This window comes from Podarcis raffonei, chromosome 4, assembly GCF_027172205.1.
Source record: "Podarcis raffonei isolate rPodRaf1 chromosome 4, rPodRaf1.pri, whole genome shotgun sequence".
NCBI lineage: Eukaryota > Metazoa > Chordata > Lepidosauria > Squamata > Lacertidae > Podarcis > Podarcis raffonei.
The window spans coordinates 24,183,799-24,199,026 of NC_070605.1; the positions used below are offsets into that span (position 1 = coordinate 24,183,799).

The window sequence follows — 15,228 nt, forward strand, 5'->3', positions numbered from 1 at the left end:
CACAAATCACACACCCAATCGCCACTGAAAAGCTCCTGCTCGTGGCTACAACCAATCGCCCGTCTCGCATATGCACTATCCATGTATAAGACGCACCCGACGCACCCAATTTTTAATCTTATTTTTTACTTTTAAAACCTCGTCTTATCGGAAAAGTACAGCAAGCAGACTTGTCCAAGAAAGCTCACAAAATAATAGATCCATGTTACTTATGAAACTAGGGATATCAGGCTGGGAAGGGCATGACTAGTGTTACACATAAACGAGGCTGCCTTTTGCAAGGCTGCCTTTTACTGTTTTATTTGTTTGGTTTGTGTATTTTTTAAATCTGCCCCACAAATCCAGGAGGAAAGTTTGAGGGAGCATTATCCATTATCTATATATGTGCTGGAAAGATATTTCAGTTCCACCACACATCTCAGGAAGAGGTCAAAGCTTCACTGGTGATGCCTATATTTTCACCCTGCTTGGCAGACAACAATTGTCTCCCAAAGCTCACATCAGTTAAAAGAAAGAGAGAAGAGAGAGAGAAATGGACCTTGCCATCAGGTTTACAAACCCTAAGTGGTATCTCCTCATTCTCATCATACTTGTCACTGCTCACACACTTGGAGGAGGACAGCAGGTGGACAGGCAGGAAGAGCAAGGAGAAGCAGGACCTGGGCCTCCAGGGCAGAGATTTGCTGGATGGGCCTGATGGGAGTTGTAGTCTAAAACTTCTGGAAGGAACCAGACTGAGAATGGCTGCTCCAAACTATGCAGTTGAAGATTGTCTGCGCTTGTGGATTTTGCGGCTCCACTGTTCACTACACAGACTTGAACTCTCTTTTCCCTCGCTCTATGATTCTGTCATCTTGCTAGCGCTTAAAATCTTTTCTTCCAGATTCCTCCATCTACCTCTTTTTCACTTCAAACGCTAAGCACTGTGCTCTGGGCCCAGGACTTCTCAAAGCACGCCTGTTCTGAGATGTGCCAGAAACGCAGACGGACTTGCTATTCATTCACTTTATTTTCATCCCGCTTTTCAGGCGGTGATTGGAGAGGGGAGGGGAAAGACAGAGGAGAGAGAGAGCAGTTCTTCAAGGCCAGAACAAAGCAGTGAGCCGTAAGAGGGCATTGATTCCCAGTTCAGGCCTGCTTCATCTTTCCTCTGCTGGTGCTTCTGCTTGTTACTCCAGCCAAATGCCCTCTTCCCTCTGCAGCCCCAAAGCAACTGTCCATTGGAAAGGAGTGTTCTTTTAGGCAGGGCATGCGAGAACCTAGTTCCCTGTGGCTCCTTCTCCTTTGGCTTTTGGAAGGGAGATAGGCTGGATGGGATGGGAGCTGACTCCCAGTGGTCCTTGGTCCCCTGACTGATGGCAGAGATAACGAGCCCTGGTCATTTTCTAAACAAGCCAAGCTATGGGCGAGGACAATAACCTCCTTTTATAAACCACAATGTCTGGTTCATCTGGTTGGACCTTGCCCTGGGACTAGTCGGATTCACTGCTCCCTGGGCTCCGCAAATGACTACAGTTTGACTCTCTCTTGCAAGTGGTTGCTGCAGCAGCAACTTGGCACAAGTAGGGAAGGGAATCAGACTTCCCATCTTGTGGAGGATTGTTTCCTTTTCAAAAAGTGGCTACAGCAGCCGTAGGAGGAGCCTGTTGTGATCCTCCCACTCTATTGGCAAGGGGGTTGCGTGTCATACTCTGCAAATTGCCATTTGAGTACCTGGCCTGGACCAATAAGTAAGTATTCTGTCTGCATGCATGGTGCTAGAGTAGCAGCCAGGTTGCTTCTGTTGCCACTCAGAGCCGGTCCTACCACTAGGCACAGAGTGGCAACCACCTCATGCTGTTACTCCCGAATCTCCTAGGCATTTTATTCTGTTGATACACAACCTGTCCTGGCAATCCTCCACTGCCTTAGATGCAATGGAGGATGCTATCACATCACCTGTGTTCAAGGAAGGTTCATCTGCAATTCCATGTGGCTTCTGTACCTGGAATGGAGAGAGGTGCCACCTTGTCCTTCGTCTTGGGCAGTAAAATGTCTTTGGCTGGCCCTTCCATCTTCTCCTGATACTCTCCAACAAGGGCACAGCTTCATCCTCACTCATCAGCAGCACCCAGCGGTAGGAACTGTAGCAGTTGCCACAAGAGCTGCCACTAATGTCCGGTCTTCACGCATGCTTCCTTATGTGAACCTCTCAAGCCCAGAGTCCTAGCAGTAACTTGGGGATAGCAGATACCTTGATTGATGTGCAGACAGTCTCAAGACCCGGCTGTAAAAAAGTCTTCATGTCTCAGTTTTTCCTCTTCAAAAAATGTCAACGTTAGATCAGTGATATATTAATAACAATCTTCTCATCATTTTGCCACCCATCCTCCACAAAGATGAGGTTCTGGGCTTGCACAGAGATCTTTCTTTAGTTTAATAGAATATGATACTTACGATGTGGTCTTGTCGACAAAAACAGCTCAGGTAGGCAGAGCATATGGAATGCGCACCTGCAATCCCACTGCAAAACAGATAGGTCTAATTTTATCTTTTTTGACAGAGACAGCAAAAATGAAAATATTTTTTCCCCAATTTTGTTTATTTGGGGAATGGGAAGTTTCACTGTGCTGCTATTGCTTTGCAAATTCACATTTTAATATGCTGTGTTATTATTTTTAAAGCCCTGCTAGGTGTTTCATAATAGTGGGCACTCTGTTGCCCCTGCAATTATTTGTGCTTGCAATAAAGTCAGTATAAACAGTGCTGACCTAAACAAAACACATTTTAAATTTTGGTTTTATAAGGCAGCAGGAGGATGCTCCTCTTAAAAACAAAAACCTACCTATACACCAATGAATGGTTTTCAGATCAGACTGGGAGTGAATTGCCCATGCTGATATCATAACCAGACCATTTTTTATTTTATTTTTTGGAAAAATTACCAACCCATGATAGACAGTTGCCCTCCAAAAATCCAGAGCAAATTCGACCGGCTTCCTATTAACTGATTGCTGTCCCCCACCACTGTGCTTACTGAATTGTTACAGCAGAATATGTTCCCTAATATAGATGTTAAAATATTAACAGCTGTGTTTGCCAATAGAATCCAGGCAGGGCCAGCAACAATAGTCCATCTGGACCAAGGGGTTTTTATTCACAAGGAGTGGATCATTTAAGATTGGTTGCCAATTTGCTTGCTTGGAATAGGGGAGAGAGAGAGAGATTCGGCTGCAAACATATCCCTTGATGCCAAAAAAAGTGTTTGACAAGGTTATTGCCAATTTGTTTTTGTTAATTTGGAGAAATTTAAATTTGGAAAGTTGGGAATAGACAAATTCAGAGGATAGTTCTATCACTGGGTGATAGCTGTGATGGTTGTGTGGAACCTGTATGTTTGAAAATGGTGACTCACCTAGCTACTGGTTGCTTAGAGCAGCAAGAGTGGCCAAGGACTACTACATTTTAGCCCATAGATGCTTGGATTTCTTGAGAGCACCTGGTTGTCTACTGTGGACTAGATGCTGCTTTGCTGTGATTGACCAGAGCTCCTCTTAGTCAATGCCGCACAAGTCACAACGCATATCTGATTACGAGGAGCAAGACATGTTTAGTCCACAATATTAGCGAGCGTTTAAATTTACACGTGCTCATATTTGTTGCTTGCCATCAACAAACAGTAAATTAATCTAAAGCAATGGTAAATCTCTGTTTCTTCCAACTAATGACACATTTTCCTTGGTCAGCAGAATTGGTCTCAACTTTTGAGCTCTTCAATCTATAGTTCCTCTTTTTACAGCCATCAACGTGCTTGTCCCTTATCTGTGCATAAACCTGCCTCTGTTAAAAATGAATTGTGTGTTTGCATGGTGCTTAATTGGCTTAAATGCACTTATTAAAAGGGTGATTTATTTGTTTCTGCAGTGGCCCTGGGATGGACAAACAACATTCTGGTGGAAGCGCATCAGCGGTAGAAACAGTGCCAAGAAGAAAGAAGATCAAACTCAGCAAAGAGGACTCGTTTGCAACATTAGATACAGGCCTTTCCCTTGCGGAAGATGAAGCGCTAGTATTACATCTGCTCAACAGCCAAAACTAATCCCCCCCCCTTATTTCAAAGCTATTTTTGTCTTTGTATCAGAAAGGCACCTGGCCAATTTGGTTGCCAATAAATAAATATTGCTGCAAACATTTCTGAGATAATGGTCTTTCCAGCGAGTGGCTCTTGTCCATGTTTGTTAATTGTCTTACTTTAAATGTTGTGCGGATCCTTTCCCCTTTTAAAATGATTTTTTTGGGGTGGGTGGGGGTTATTGGGTTGCTGTTTTTATTTTGCTTATGTATTTTGTGGTTTTCTATTTTGATTTTATTCTGTGAACCGCCCTGAGACCTCCAGGTATAGGGCGGTATATAAATTCTAATAATAATAATAAGGATCTTCTGATATTTCCTAAACAACCATGCATGGCACTTCAAAGATGAGAGGGACATCATTGCAAAGCAGCTTTCCCCTAACCTGGTGGCCGCCAGATGTTTCGGACTACAATTCTTCGTGGGTCCAGCCAGTATCCATTATCCCCAGCTGTGCTGGCTGCAGCTGATGGGAGTTGTAGTCCAAAACATCTGGGCATGTCAGCTTGGGGGATGATGAAGTGCAATACTGGTTTGCACATGGAGGCTTCGGTGCCCATCAGAATGACAAGACTGCTCTGTGCCAGACAGCTTTTTCAGAAGGTAGAGAGACCAAAAAGGGCTTCATGAATGAGCGAATATTTCTGTAAACTTTTAATTGTAATGAGCAATACCGTTTCGTTCTTTTGCAAAATAAAACCAGGTATGGGTTCATGCACTGATTTGCCTTATAAGCCTTTGATTTGAAATTCTGAAACTTGGGAATAATGTATGCCTATTTTCACTCTCTTCACTCTATTTAGTACTCTCCATCATTTTAAGACATTGCATCTTAAACTGTGGGGTGTGGACCCTTTCACAGTGGCAAGGGCCTGGAACTTCTAACATGCACCTGGAAAAGGTGCATGTTAGAAGTTCCAAGGAAACCCGAGGAAGGCCATGTCAATATCTGGGTGGTTAGAATGCCCCACCAGAGGGTCTTCACTGATCCACCTTGGATTTGGTGGTTGTGGGCAGAATGGCACCGTCGCATTTATCCCAAAGGTTTTTTTGGAAAAAAGGAAGCTGAGAAAGTCCTGCTGGTTTCTCCTAATACTGCTTCCCTGTGTGTGATCCCCCCCCCCTATTCTTTTTCTAGTGCCACTGTTGGGATTAGTTCTCCAGTCCATAGATGCTTGTATGTGGCAACAGGCTCTGTTCATTCACTGGTGTGCAAATATCTCTACATTCTCAGAGGTAAACATAGATGGTGGGTTGGGAGACTACAAGGGTATTAGCATGCCAAAGTTCCTGCTTGTATGCATCTTTTTACAGTGCAGTCCTCTTGCCACTTTGCTTCTTGTCAAATATACATTGCAAACTCTGTGTGTGTGTGTGTGTGTGTGAGAGAGAGAGAGAGAGAGAGAGAGAGAGAGAGAGGAAGAGAGAGGAAGAGAGAGGAAGAGAGAGAAAGAGAGATTCAGGTGCAAAATTTTAAAAACAGAGAGTAGAGATTGAATTTGATAGCCCTGACTAATCCCTTTCAGCCACTGGCTGAAAGGTTGGGGTTGTGTTAACAAAGATCAGAAACTTCCAGAATCACTGTAGTTTGTCCTGTTCTCATCCTGCCTAGAGGACTTAAGCTTCTTAATTAGAGCATTTGAAATTTGAAATACAGGTAGAGGATAAGCAGGTGTATTTGGATAGTGGTGACAGCCTTGGTGATTTTCTACTGAAGTTTATATTTTCCTGTAAGCCTCCTGAAGTCCTTAAGAGTTAGGGACCTGGAAGCAGGGATGCAAGTGTTAACAGCATCCTAAGGTGGCATTTCGGAGGCCTGGCTTGACACCCTGTTGATTGGAGTGAGCTGGTGAGCTTATCCTTGGTCTGTCGCACTTTTAACAAGCCCTATTAGGTTTGATGATCCACACCATGAACACGAACAGCTGCTGTCTCTCTGAATCAAGCTGCTGCCCGCTACACTTCTGTGAGCACAGGAGATGCGACCAGAAAAAGGAAGGAAGGAAATGCAAACAGTAAGGAGGTCGTAGGTGCAAGGACTTGCTGGTGGAGGGAATGAAAATTACCATCCTATTCCATTTCTCACCTCTACAGTACATCATTTTTCTTACTGGTTAAAAATAAGAGTCTTCTGGAGCCTTTCCTCAGAAAATAGGCTGATGATGATAAGGGAGCAAATTTGCAAATTTGGAGGAAGATGGAGCTTAGAATGTATTTATCATTTACATATATATCCTTCCTTTCCTGCAAGGAGCTCCTCATGACAACGCTGTTAAGGGAGGTTTGGCTGAGAGAGAGTGTCTGCCTCAAGGTCACGCAGTGAGTTTCATGGAGGACTGGGGTTTCAAACCTGCTCTAATTCAACACCGTCGCCACCATACCACAGCATCCAATATGCACCAGCTATTCCACCCCCTCAAATAACAGGGGGCTGCTTAACAAAAACATCCCAAAGCTTATCAATTCCGTGTTGTAAGAGGGATTGCTACAAGGGATGAATTTGAGCCCTTCATATCCTGTGTCAACAAAGATGGGATGCTGTTGCTGCCTCCAGCAAGTCAAATCATGATGTGGAAGGGTTATATCAACAGACTACATTCTGAGACATGATTTATGAAGTCCCCTTTAGTGCTTCTCTGCTCAATATTGTCATGGACGATGTGGTAGGGTACTTTGTCAATTTTGCTTTTCTTTCTTATTGTTTTGACATGTGACCTAACCAGGCTAAGGAAGAAATTATACCCCTTCAGGGTATCCTGAAACCCAAGGTGGCCCTGCATAACTGTATAATGCACATGCTTGCAAACAGGGATTGGCCAGGTGGACTCTCCCAACTTTGTTTCTTTACGTATCTGCCCATTCACTTCTAAAACAGGAGGTGTTGGGGATAGACTTCAAACTACAGTGGTGCCCCGCAAGACGAACGCCTCGCAAGACGGAAAACCCGCTAGACGAAAGGGTTTTCCGTTTTGGAGGCGCTTCGCAAAACGAATTTCCCTATGGGCTTGCTTTGCAAGACAAAAAAGTCTTGCGAGTTCCTTTGGGTTTTTTCCCCTCCCCCCCTTTTCCTAAGCCGCTAAGCCACTTATCAGCTGATCCGCTGATAAGCCGCTTAACAGCTGATTGCTAAAAGCCGCTAAACTGCTAATAGCGCTAATCCGCTAAGCTGTCAATGGGCTTGCTTCGCAAGACGAAAAAAACGCTATACGAAGAGCCTTGCGGAACGAATTAGTTTCGTCTTGCGAGGCACCACTGTAATGAAGCACTTGAGCAAAGTGAACTGAACCCAACCCTGTCTCCCCTTATGAGGAGACAGGCAGAGGGCCTTCTCGGTAGTGGCACCTGCCCTGTGGAATGCCCTCCCATCAGATGTCAAAGAAATAAACAACTATCTGATGTTTAGAAGACATATGAAGGCAGCCCTGTTTAGGGAAGTTTTTAATGACTGATGTTTTAATGTATTTTTAATCTTTTGTTGGAAGCCGCCCAGAGTGGCTGGAAAAACCCATTATAAATATTATTATTATTAATAATAATAATAATAATAATAATTTATTTATTATTATTATTACTTCCCTGATCTCATTTCCTGCAATCGTTTTGGAGTTATGCTATTGAGAAAAGTGTCTGAAGTAAGGATGCAAGTTCCCCTTTGCTGTAAATTTTTTTTTAAAAAAAACCCCAATTTGCTGTTTTTTCTAGAAAAAGAGGTGCCAGACTCAACATGAACACCTCCCTTGTACTCTTATAATGGCAATGGTGCCTACCTGAGAGGTCCTGGAACTGAGTTCCAGCTGAAAAAAATGCCCTGCTTGGTAAAAAAGAAAGAAAGATAAAGGACCCCTGGATGGTTAAGTCCAGTCAAAGGGTGGGGTGTGTCACTCACCTCACTTTCAGGCCAAGGAAGCCAGCATTTGTCCACAGACAGCTTTCCAGCTCATGTGGCCAGCATGACTAAACCGCTTCTTGTGCAACGGAACTCCATGATGAGTGCCAGAGCGCACGGAAATGCCGTTTACCTTCCCGCCACAGCGGTACCGATTTATCTACTTGCACTGGCGTGCTTTCGTACTGCTAGGTTGGCAGGAGCTGGGACAGAGCAACAGGAGCTCACATCATCACTCGGATTCGAACTGCCCACCTTCTGATCAGCAAACCAAGAGGCTCAGTGGTTTAGACCACAGCACCACCCACTCCCTGCTTATAACAACCCAGTGAGGTAGGTTAGACAGAAACAATGACAGACCCAAGGTCACCCAGTGAGCTTCATGGCTGAGGGGCAGGATTTGAATCTTGGTTTCCCAGGTCCTGCTCCAACACTTTAACCACTACAGCATATGTTGTTGCGATTGTAATTTGGTATAGATTTTTAAAAATTATTGTCAATCATGGAATTGTAGAGTTGGAAGGGACCCCAAAGTTCAGCTAGTCCAACCCCCTGCAATGTGGAAATATGTAGGTGGCCCATAGGGGGAGCAAACCTATGACCTTGGGCATTATCAGCACCATGGTTTAACCAACTGAGCTAACTGGAAAATCTAGTTTGTATTTGTTTTATTTCTGCACACTGCCTTGTGTAAAGTGAAGGGCAGTATATAAATCTCTCGTCTCTCTTTCTCTCTCTCGCTCTCACACACACATGCCTGGATCTTTCCCCAGGATTGAACCCAGACCCTTCTGCATTCAAAGCATGCGCTCTACCACTGAGCCTATCTTCCAGGAATACTATGCTTTGCTACTCCATATGGACTGTTTACTTCATTTCAACCCGCTGTTTGCCATTTTTGGATTACAGCTCAACTATGCCTTTATCCTGCTAGCGTCTGATATCAAGGGACACTGCATGAGTGACTGCAGTAGAAATTCTTCTTTTGTTAGATATTGAGTGTTCTTTAAAAAAACAAAAATCTCCTCTGGCTTGCAAAACAATCTACATACATACAAACAGAGTGGAGAGCTAAACACTCTTATAATTTTTCTCCATTTAATACGTTTCCTTGCAAGGGTGATTTGACAGATGACAACAATGTGGACGAGAGCTGGACAGGGTGGGATGGGTGGGGGTAACTGATGCTCTTCCTCAATCGATCTTCTGGGATTTAAGTCCCTTCAAACTGGGTAGGGTTGCCAGGATGATGAAAGCACGCTGCAATCCTTGACAACAACAGCAAGAACCAGCCAAAGGCAGAAATAAACTAATCTATAAATTAACAGCGTGATCATTGACTGCTCGCCCAGCCGAGCCCAAATACTATGATCTAGTGATAAATAAAGCAGCTTCTGGATATATTGGCTGAAAACACTCTTTTGCTGGTATAATGAGGCTTACCTTTCAAATGACAGAACTTGGTTTATACGCAGGACAAAAAAAATGATTCACCATCAGGTACAAGCAGTTCCTATTTTGAACAGTTCATTCTGAACACAACCCTTGGTTCCATCTGGCATTTTATGCACGCACAGCACTGGTTCACAATTGGCTATACAAATTCAATTTGCCAGGCATAAAAATGGCTAGTGGATGTCATTCTTTCCCACCTCTGAAGCTTCCTAGTCACGTGAACCTCCTCTCTGCCTATTTTTTTTCTTGCTAGGCATTGCATTGTGGTGCACAAAAGAAAAAGAAAAAGAAAAATCACAGTTGAGTAGAACCCAACAGCTGTCTGGCTCCATTTTCTGATGCCATGTCCTGAACCCCAGCATACCTGGCAGCAAGTCCCACTGGTGTACACAGTCCCAAGGGCAAATGTTAGCAAGTAGCTTGGCAGTTCAACAGGTCAAGAGAAACAATCCAGGTTTAATAATAATAATAATTTATTTATACCCGCCCATCTGGCTGGGCCTCCCCAGCCACTCTGGGTGGCTTCCAACCGAATATTAAAATACAGTAATACATCAAACATTAAAAGCTTCCCTAAACAGGGAAGTAAGCCAAGCCCAAAGTCCAACAGGCTGGGCACCTGCCACTGCAGCCCATCCAGGGTCAGGGAACCTGGAGGGGAGTCTTCCCCCCCAAAAAACCCCCAGCATGTGGAGCGCCTGGAACACCCAAGCCATGTTCCATCATTGTGGAAAGTTGAGCAAACTTCCCTCTTACACCTTGAATTGATGCATCTGGGTTTGCTCCAGCTGAGCAGCCATGTTGTTCCACTTGACGAGACCTGTGAACCTCACCTGCCTTGAGCTTAATCCACCTGAGGGACCTCAAACCTCCTCCCAGACCTAATGAGTCCCATTATCTCAAGCTGGTCCACTAGTGAGCTTTCCTGCCTCAGAGTTCTCCTAGAGTGCACCTCCTGCTGTTCCTGATGCCTCAGAGCCCACCATGTTTGTGGAGACGGAGGTTCCTGTGAACTGACCACCGCTGTCCCCTGCTGTCCTGTGAGTACCTCCTAAGCCCTCAACCTCCCGTTCTCCATCCCCAGCTTGCCCCGCTATGTACCAGTCATGGCTACACCCTTCGCCAGAATCCTCTTCCCCCTCCCCGTTGTCCTGCTAGGTCATGACATACCAGCACTGCTACCCCTGGGTGTGCCAGCCAGCTGGCCCAGAGCAAGAGACCAGCCACGGCTGCTCTGGCTTCACCAGAGAGTGGAGCCACTATTTACAATATGGGTTGGGGCCTGGGTAAGGTTGTTGTTGGGTGGGACCTACCAGTGGCATTAGTTCGCCTGTCTTCCCAAGTGATGTGTAAAAATTTTCAGAGACACCGCTGATGGAATCTTGTGAGAAGTTGGAGATTGTGTTTATAAGTGGTCTGTGTTTCACAAGCTTACAGTAAGGTTACACAAGCTTACAATAGCTTTGTAAACAAGCATTCTGGTTTCACTGCAAATGTCCCAGTCCTCAAACACTCTGTTTGGGAGAAAGCTGCACTCACAGAGCTCAGGGAATGCTGGATTTTGGCATCAATGTCAGCCCTTGTGGAAAGATAACTGCCCAGGTAGAAGTGATTGACATTTTCTAACGTTACACCATTGAGTTGGATTTGTGGCACTGCAGAGGCCAACCAAATGCCTCTTCTGGGAAACCCGCAAGCATGGCCTGAGCACGAGGGGCCTCTCTCATCCCATGGTTTGCAATACCTAGTATTCAGAGGCATTGCTACCTCCAACTGAGGAGGCTAGTATGGCCTTTGATAGCCCCTCATCCATGAATTTGTTTAATGCTCTTTTAAAGCCATCAGAGTTTGTGGCCATCGCTGCACCCTGTCAGAGTGAGTGCCATAGTTTAACTATGCGCTGCGTTAAGTTTATTTTTCCTCTGTCTTGGGTCTTCCAACATTCAACTTCATTGGCTGTCTGTGAGTTCCGGTGTTGTGAGAGATGGAGAAAAGTTTTGCCTAATGTTATAAACTTCCTTCATGTCATCTCTTACTTGCCTTCTCTCATAACTAAAAAGTCCCAAATGCTGCAACCTTTTCTTATAAGAGAGTTGTTTCACATCAGCATTAGTGAGCCAGTGTGGTGTAGTGGTTAAGAGCGGTAGTCTCGTAATCTGGGGAACCGGGTTCGCGTCTCCGCTCCTCCACATGCAGCTGCTGGGTGACCTTGGGCCAGTCACACTTCTCTGAAGTCTCTCAGCCCCACTCACCTCACAGAGTGTTTGTTGTGGGGGAGGAAGGGAAAGGAGAATGTTAGCCACTTTGAGACTCCCTTGGGTAGTAATAAAGTGGGATATCAAGTCCAAACTCTTCTTCTTCTACAGTGGTACCTCGGTTTACGAACTTAATCCGTTCTGGAAGTCCATTCTTAAACAAAAGCCATTCTTAAACCGAGGCGCACTTTCCCTAATGAGGCCTCCTGTCACCGGTGCCCTTCCACCGTTTGGCTTCCATTCGTAGACTGAGGTAAAGTTTGCTAACTGGAACCCTACTTCCAGTTTTGCAGCGTTTGTATACCGAATAGTTTGTAAACAGGGCTGTTCTTAAACCGAGGTACCACTGTACTTGAACTCTCTCTCCCCCAGCCTCCTCTGAGCTTTCTTCCTCATGAAATCTCATGAGATCTCAGTGGAACCCACCATTGCTGCCACTGTATTGTGGGTGCCACCACACATCCCAAATAAGGGAGGTTTTGGTGACGGGTGGGGGTGCAGCACATTCCTGTTTCACCTCAGATGATGACATGGGACACACCACCCCTGCCTTGTCCTTTATGACATCTTGATGTAGCATCCCTACTAACATTTCTTGGTGATAACTCCCTACAGTGGTCATTGCCACCAGTTTATTATTCTAACATCCAGTGTTTGTACAGCAATAAAAAATCTCAGCAAAAAGGGTTTTGGAGCATGATGAACATTTGCAGAAGATTTTTTTTCCAGAGCTGATAAAAGCTATCTAATCATTAATGCCATTAAAATTGCTGTATCGATCCCTGTGTCAGGAAAATAAATTGGTCAGAGGCCTGCATGATACAAGCCTATTGATTCCACGGACGTTGATGAGATGGATGCTTTCATCACAAGATAGTGTGTTTATACTTTAATTGATATAATCTGTAATTTAATTATAGAGCTGTTGGGTTGCTTGAGGGGGCAATATTTCTTTTTGTTGTTGATGAGCACTCCAGAATACAAAGACATATAGTTGTGAATGATTCAAAGTGGGGGGGGGGGCAAAAGAGCCCGCTGCTTCAGCGATATGTCAGACCTTTGCGATTTCCTTCATTAAATCTACCCGGCAACAAAATTCAAAATTCTAAGGTCACCGCTGCCGTCTCCAGGAAAACTTTTTGTGAAACTCTTTCCAGTCTCCAGAAAGTTTATCATGTAGCTGTTTAACCAGCATGCACTCAAGTACAGCCTCTGCAGCTGTGAATGCTTTGGAAAAGCGTCAATAGATGTGTCACTTCTTAGGATAGCAAACAGAAGGTGAGTGCCAGGAGGATTACAAGCAAATTGGGGCCACTGGGGAACAAGGAAGCAGCATGAGCGTGCTCAAGGGAACCTTAAGATCTGCAGAAGTACTAAATAAACAAAGGACAAAGCCACCCAAAACCGCCCAGTGAGGACTGAGCATGGTCCGCAGCCATAAAATGTAAAGGAAGGAGTGGAAATGAATAGAAGCACAAAGTTACTGTTATAGACACAGTGGTAGACCAGGCTAGTTTTTTTTTGTTGGGAGCCACCCAGAGTGGGTGGCATATACAGTGGTACCTTGGTGGTCGAATGGCTTGGCTCCCAAACAAATCGGCTCCCAAATGCTGCAAACCCAGAAGTGAGTGTTCCGGTTTGCGAATGTTTTTCGGAAGCCAAACATCTGGCACGGCTTCCATGGCTTCCAATTGAGTTCAGGAAGCTCCTGCAGCCAATCAGAAGCTGTGCCTTGGTTTTCGAACCATTTCAGGAGTCGAACGGACTGCCGGAATGGATTAAGTTCGAAAACCAAGGTACCACTGTAAATAACAAAGTAGTAGTAGTAGTAGTAGTAGTGGAGGTGGGTGGCGCTGTGGGTTAAACCACAGAGCCTAGGACTTGCCGATCAGAAGGTCAGTGGTTCGAATCCCTGTGACGGGGTGAGCTCCCATTGCTCGGTCCCTGCTCCTGCCAACCTAGCAGTTCGAAAGCACGTCAAAGTGCAAGTAGATAAATAGGTACCGCTCTGGCGGGAAGGTAAACGGCATTTCCGTGTGTTGCTCTGGTTCACCAGAAACGGCTTAGTCATGCTGGCCACATGACCCGGAAGCTGTACGCCGGCTCCCTCAGCCAATAAAGTGAGATGAGCGCCGCAACCACAGAGTCGGCCACAACTAGACCTAATGGTCAGGGGACCCTTTACCTTTACCTTTAGTAGTAGTAGTAGTAGTAGTCGTAGTAGTAGTAGTAGTTGTTGTTCCCTAGTCAGGTTCTCTCCCAGCCCCCCACCTTGTACAAAATCAGTCATAGTGACTTCTTTATGAAGTTATGAAGTAGGGGTTCCAATACTCTCATTTTGTGTTTTCTTATGTATCACACACATGCCTAGTGTTGAACCCCAACTGCACATCAGCATCAGGTTTAGGGTGTTGCAGGCAGTTCCTCTGCACAGGTTGCTGAGCAGAGGGGCCACAAAATCGAGAAAAAACATAATTGAGAAGATCTGTTTGGGGTTGCCAAATTTTGGGCTTTGCTCAGGGCGCCATATTACCAAAGACTGCCAAAGTCCACCCTTGCATGCATGCATCTAGAAAAAAGAAGCACTCATCTCACAAACAACCCCTGGATAAGATTCTGATTCAGAACTTATATGGGTCCAACCCTCCCCACTCCCCCCCCCTCAATATTGCAAAAGTCTTTTCTTGACCTCTCATCAAGTAAAGTGTGTTCGTCTCTCTTCTGCTTTGCCGCTTTTGAATTCTGTCCATAGAGGATTGTTGGACAAAAGTCTTGCTAGATCTCTGTGCAGAGACCCCTCTCCTTTGTCTCTCTCAAACGCAGTTACGTGTCTCTTTGTCTCTCTTAAACGCAGTTACTCTCTTAATCTTTTACATGTCCGCCCCGGAGAGGCTCTGATGGATGACATACAGATCAAGAGCTGATGTACGTATAAGGTCCCTCCAGAGCTTTCTGTGGTTCCAGGCAAAAAATTAAAACAAAACGCTATGTTTTCATCTCTCTACATTCCAACTCCTGCCCTCCTTTTAACAGAAGCAATTCTCCCCCAACGCCAAGACTTTTCTGAGCATTCCACAAGAGGATTTTCTTTTTCTGCCCTGGCGCTGTATATGCTACTGTCTGACAACGCTGTTCTTTATGACCGATGAAGGTCCTGACCTTTCTTTTCCATTTTCTTTCATCGGCGGCAGGTACCAGCCCTATCTAGTTTGCTATAATTGATTCCTGCTCTGATCTTTGCCTTTAAATTAGCTGTTGCAGCTTGCCCATTCCTGCATTCCAAGGAATTTGCCCATAGCTACTGCTTTTCTGGCTGGCAGGACTTTCCCAGTTGTTTACTTGTGTTCTTCAAGGATACATTTCTATTTGGGTGTCCTTTGGTGATGTCATGGGGTTGGGCCCTGATGATGTCACTAACATACCCAGCAACATTTTCCCAATGAAAATAGAAACGTCTTATTACATCATCATCATCATCATCATCATCATCATCATCATCATCATCATATTATTATTATTATT

General features: G+C 44.9%; 1 protein-coding gene across 1 annotated transcript in view; it reads left to right on the forward strand.

Annotated features, from left to right (window-relative positions):
- Positions 1 to 4,182, forward strand: part of DDX10 (DEAD-box helicase 10) — a 167,335-nt gene extending 163,153 nt beyond the window's left edge. The window contains exon 18 of the mRNA XM_053385784.1: positions 3,904 to 4,182. Within this exon, the coding sequence (XP_053241759.1) occupies positions 3,904 to 4,078 (175 nt within the window). The 3' untranslated portion in view covers positions 4,079 to 4,182. The remainder of the gene's footprint in view (positions 1 to 3,903) is intronic.
- The last annotated feature ends 11,046 nt before the right edge of the window (positions 4,183 to 15,228 follow it).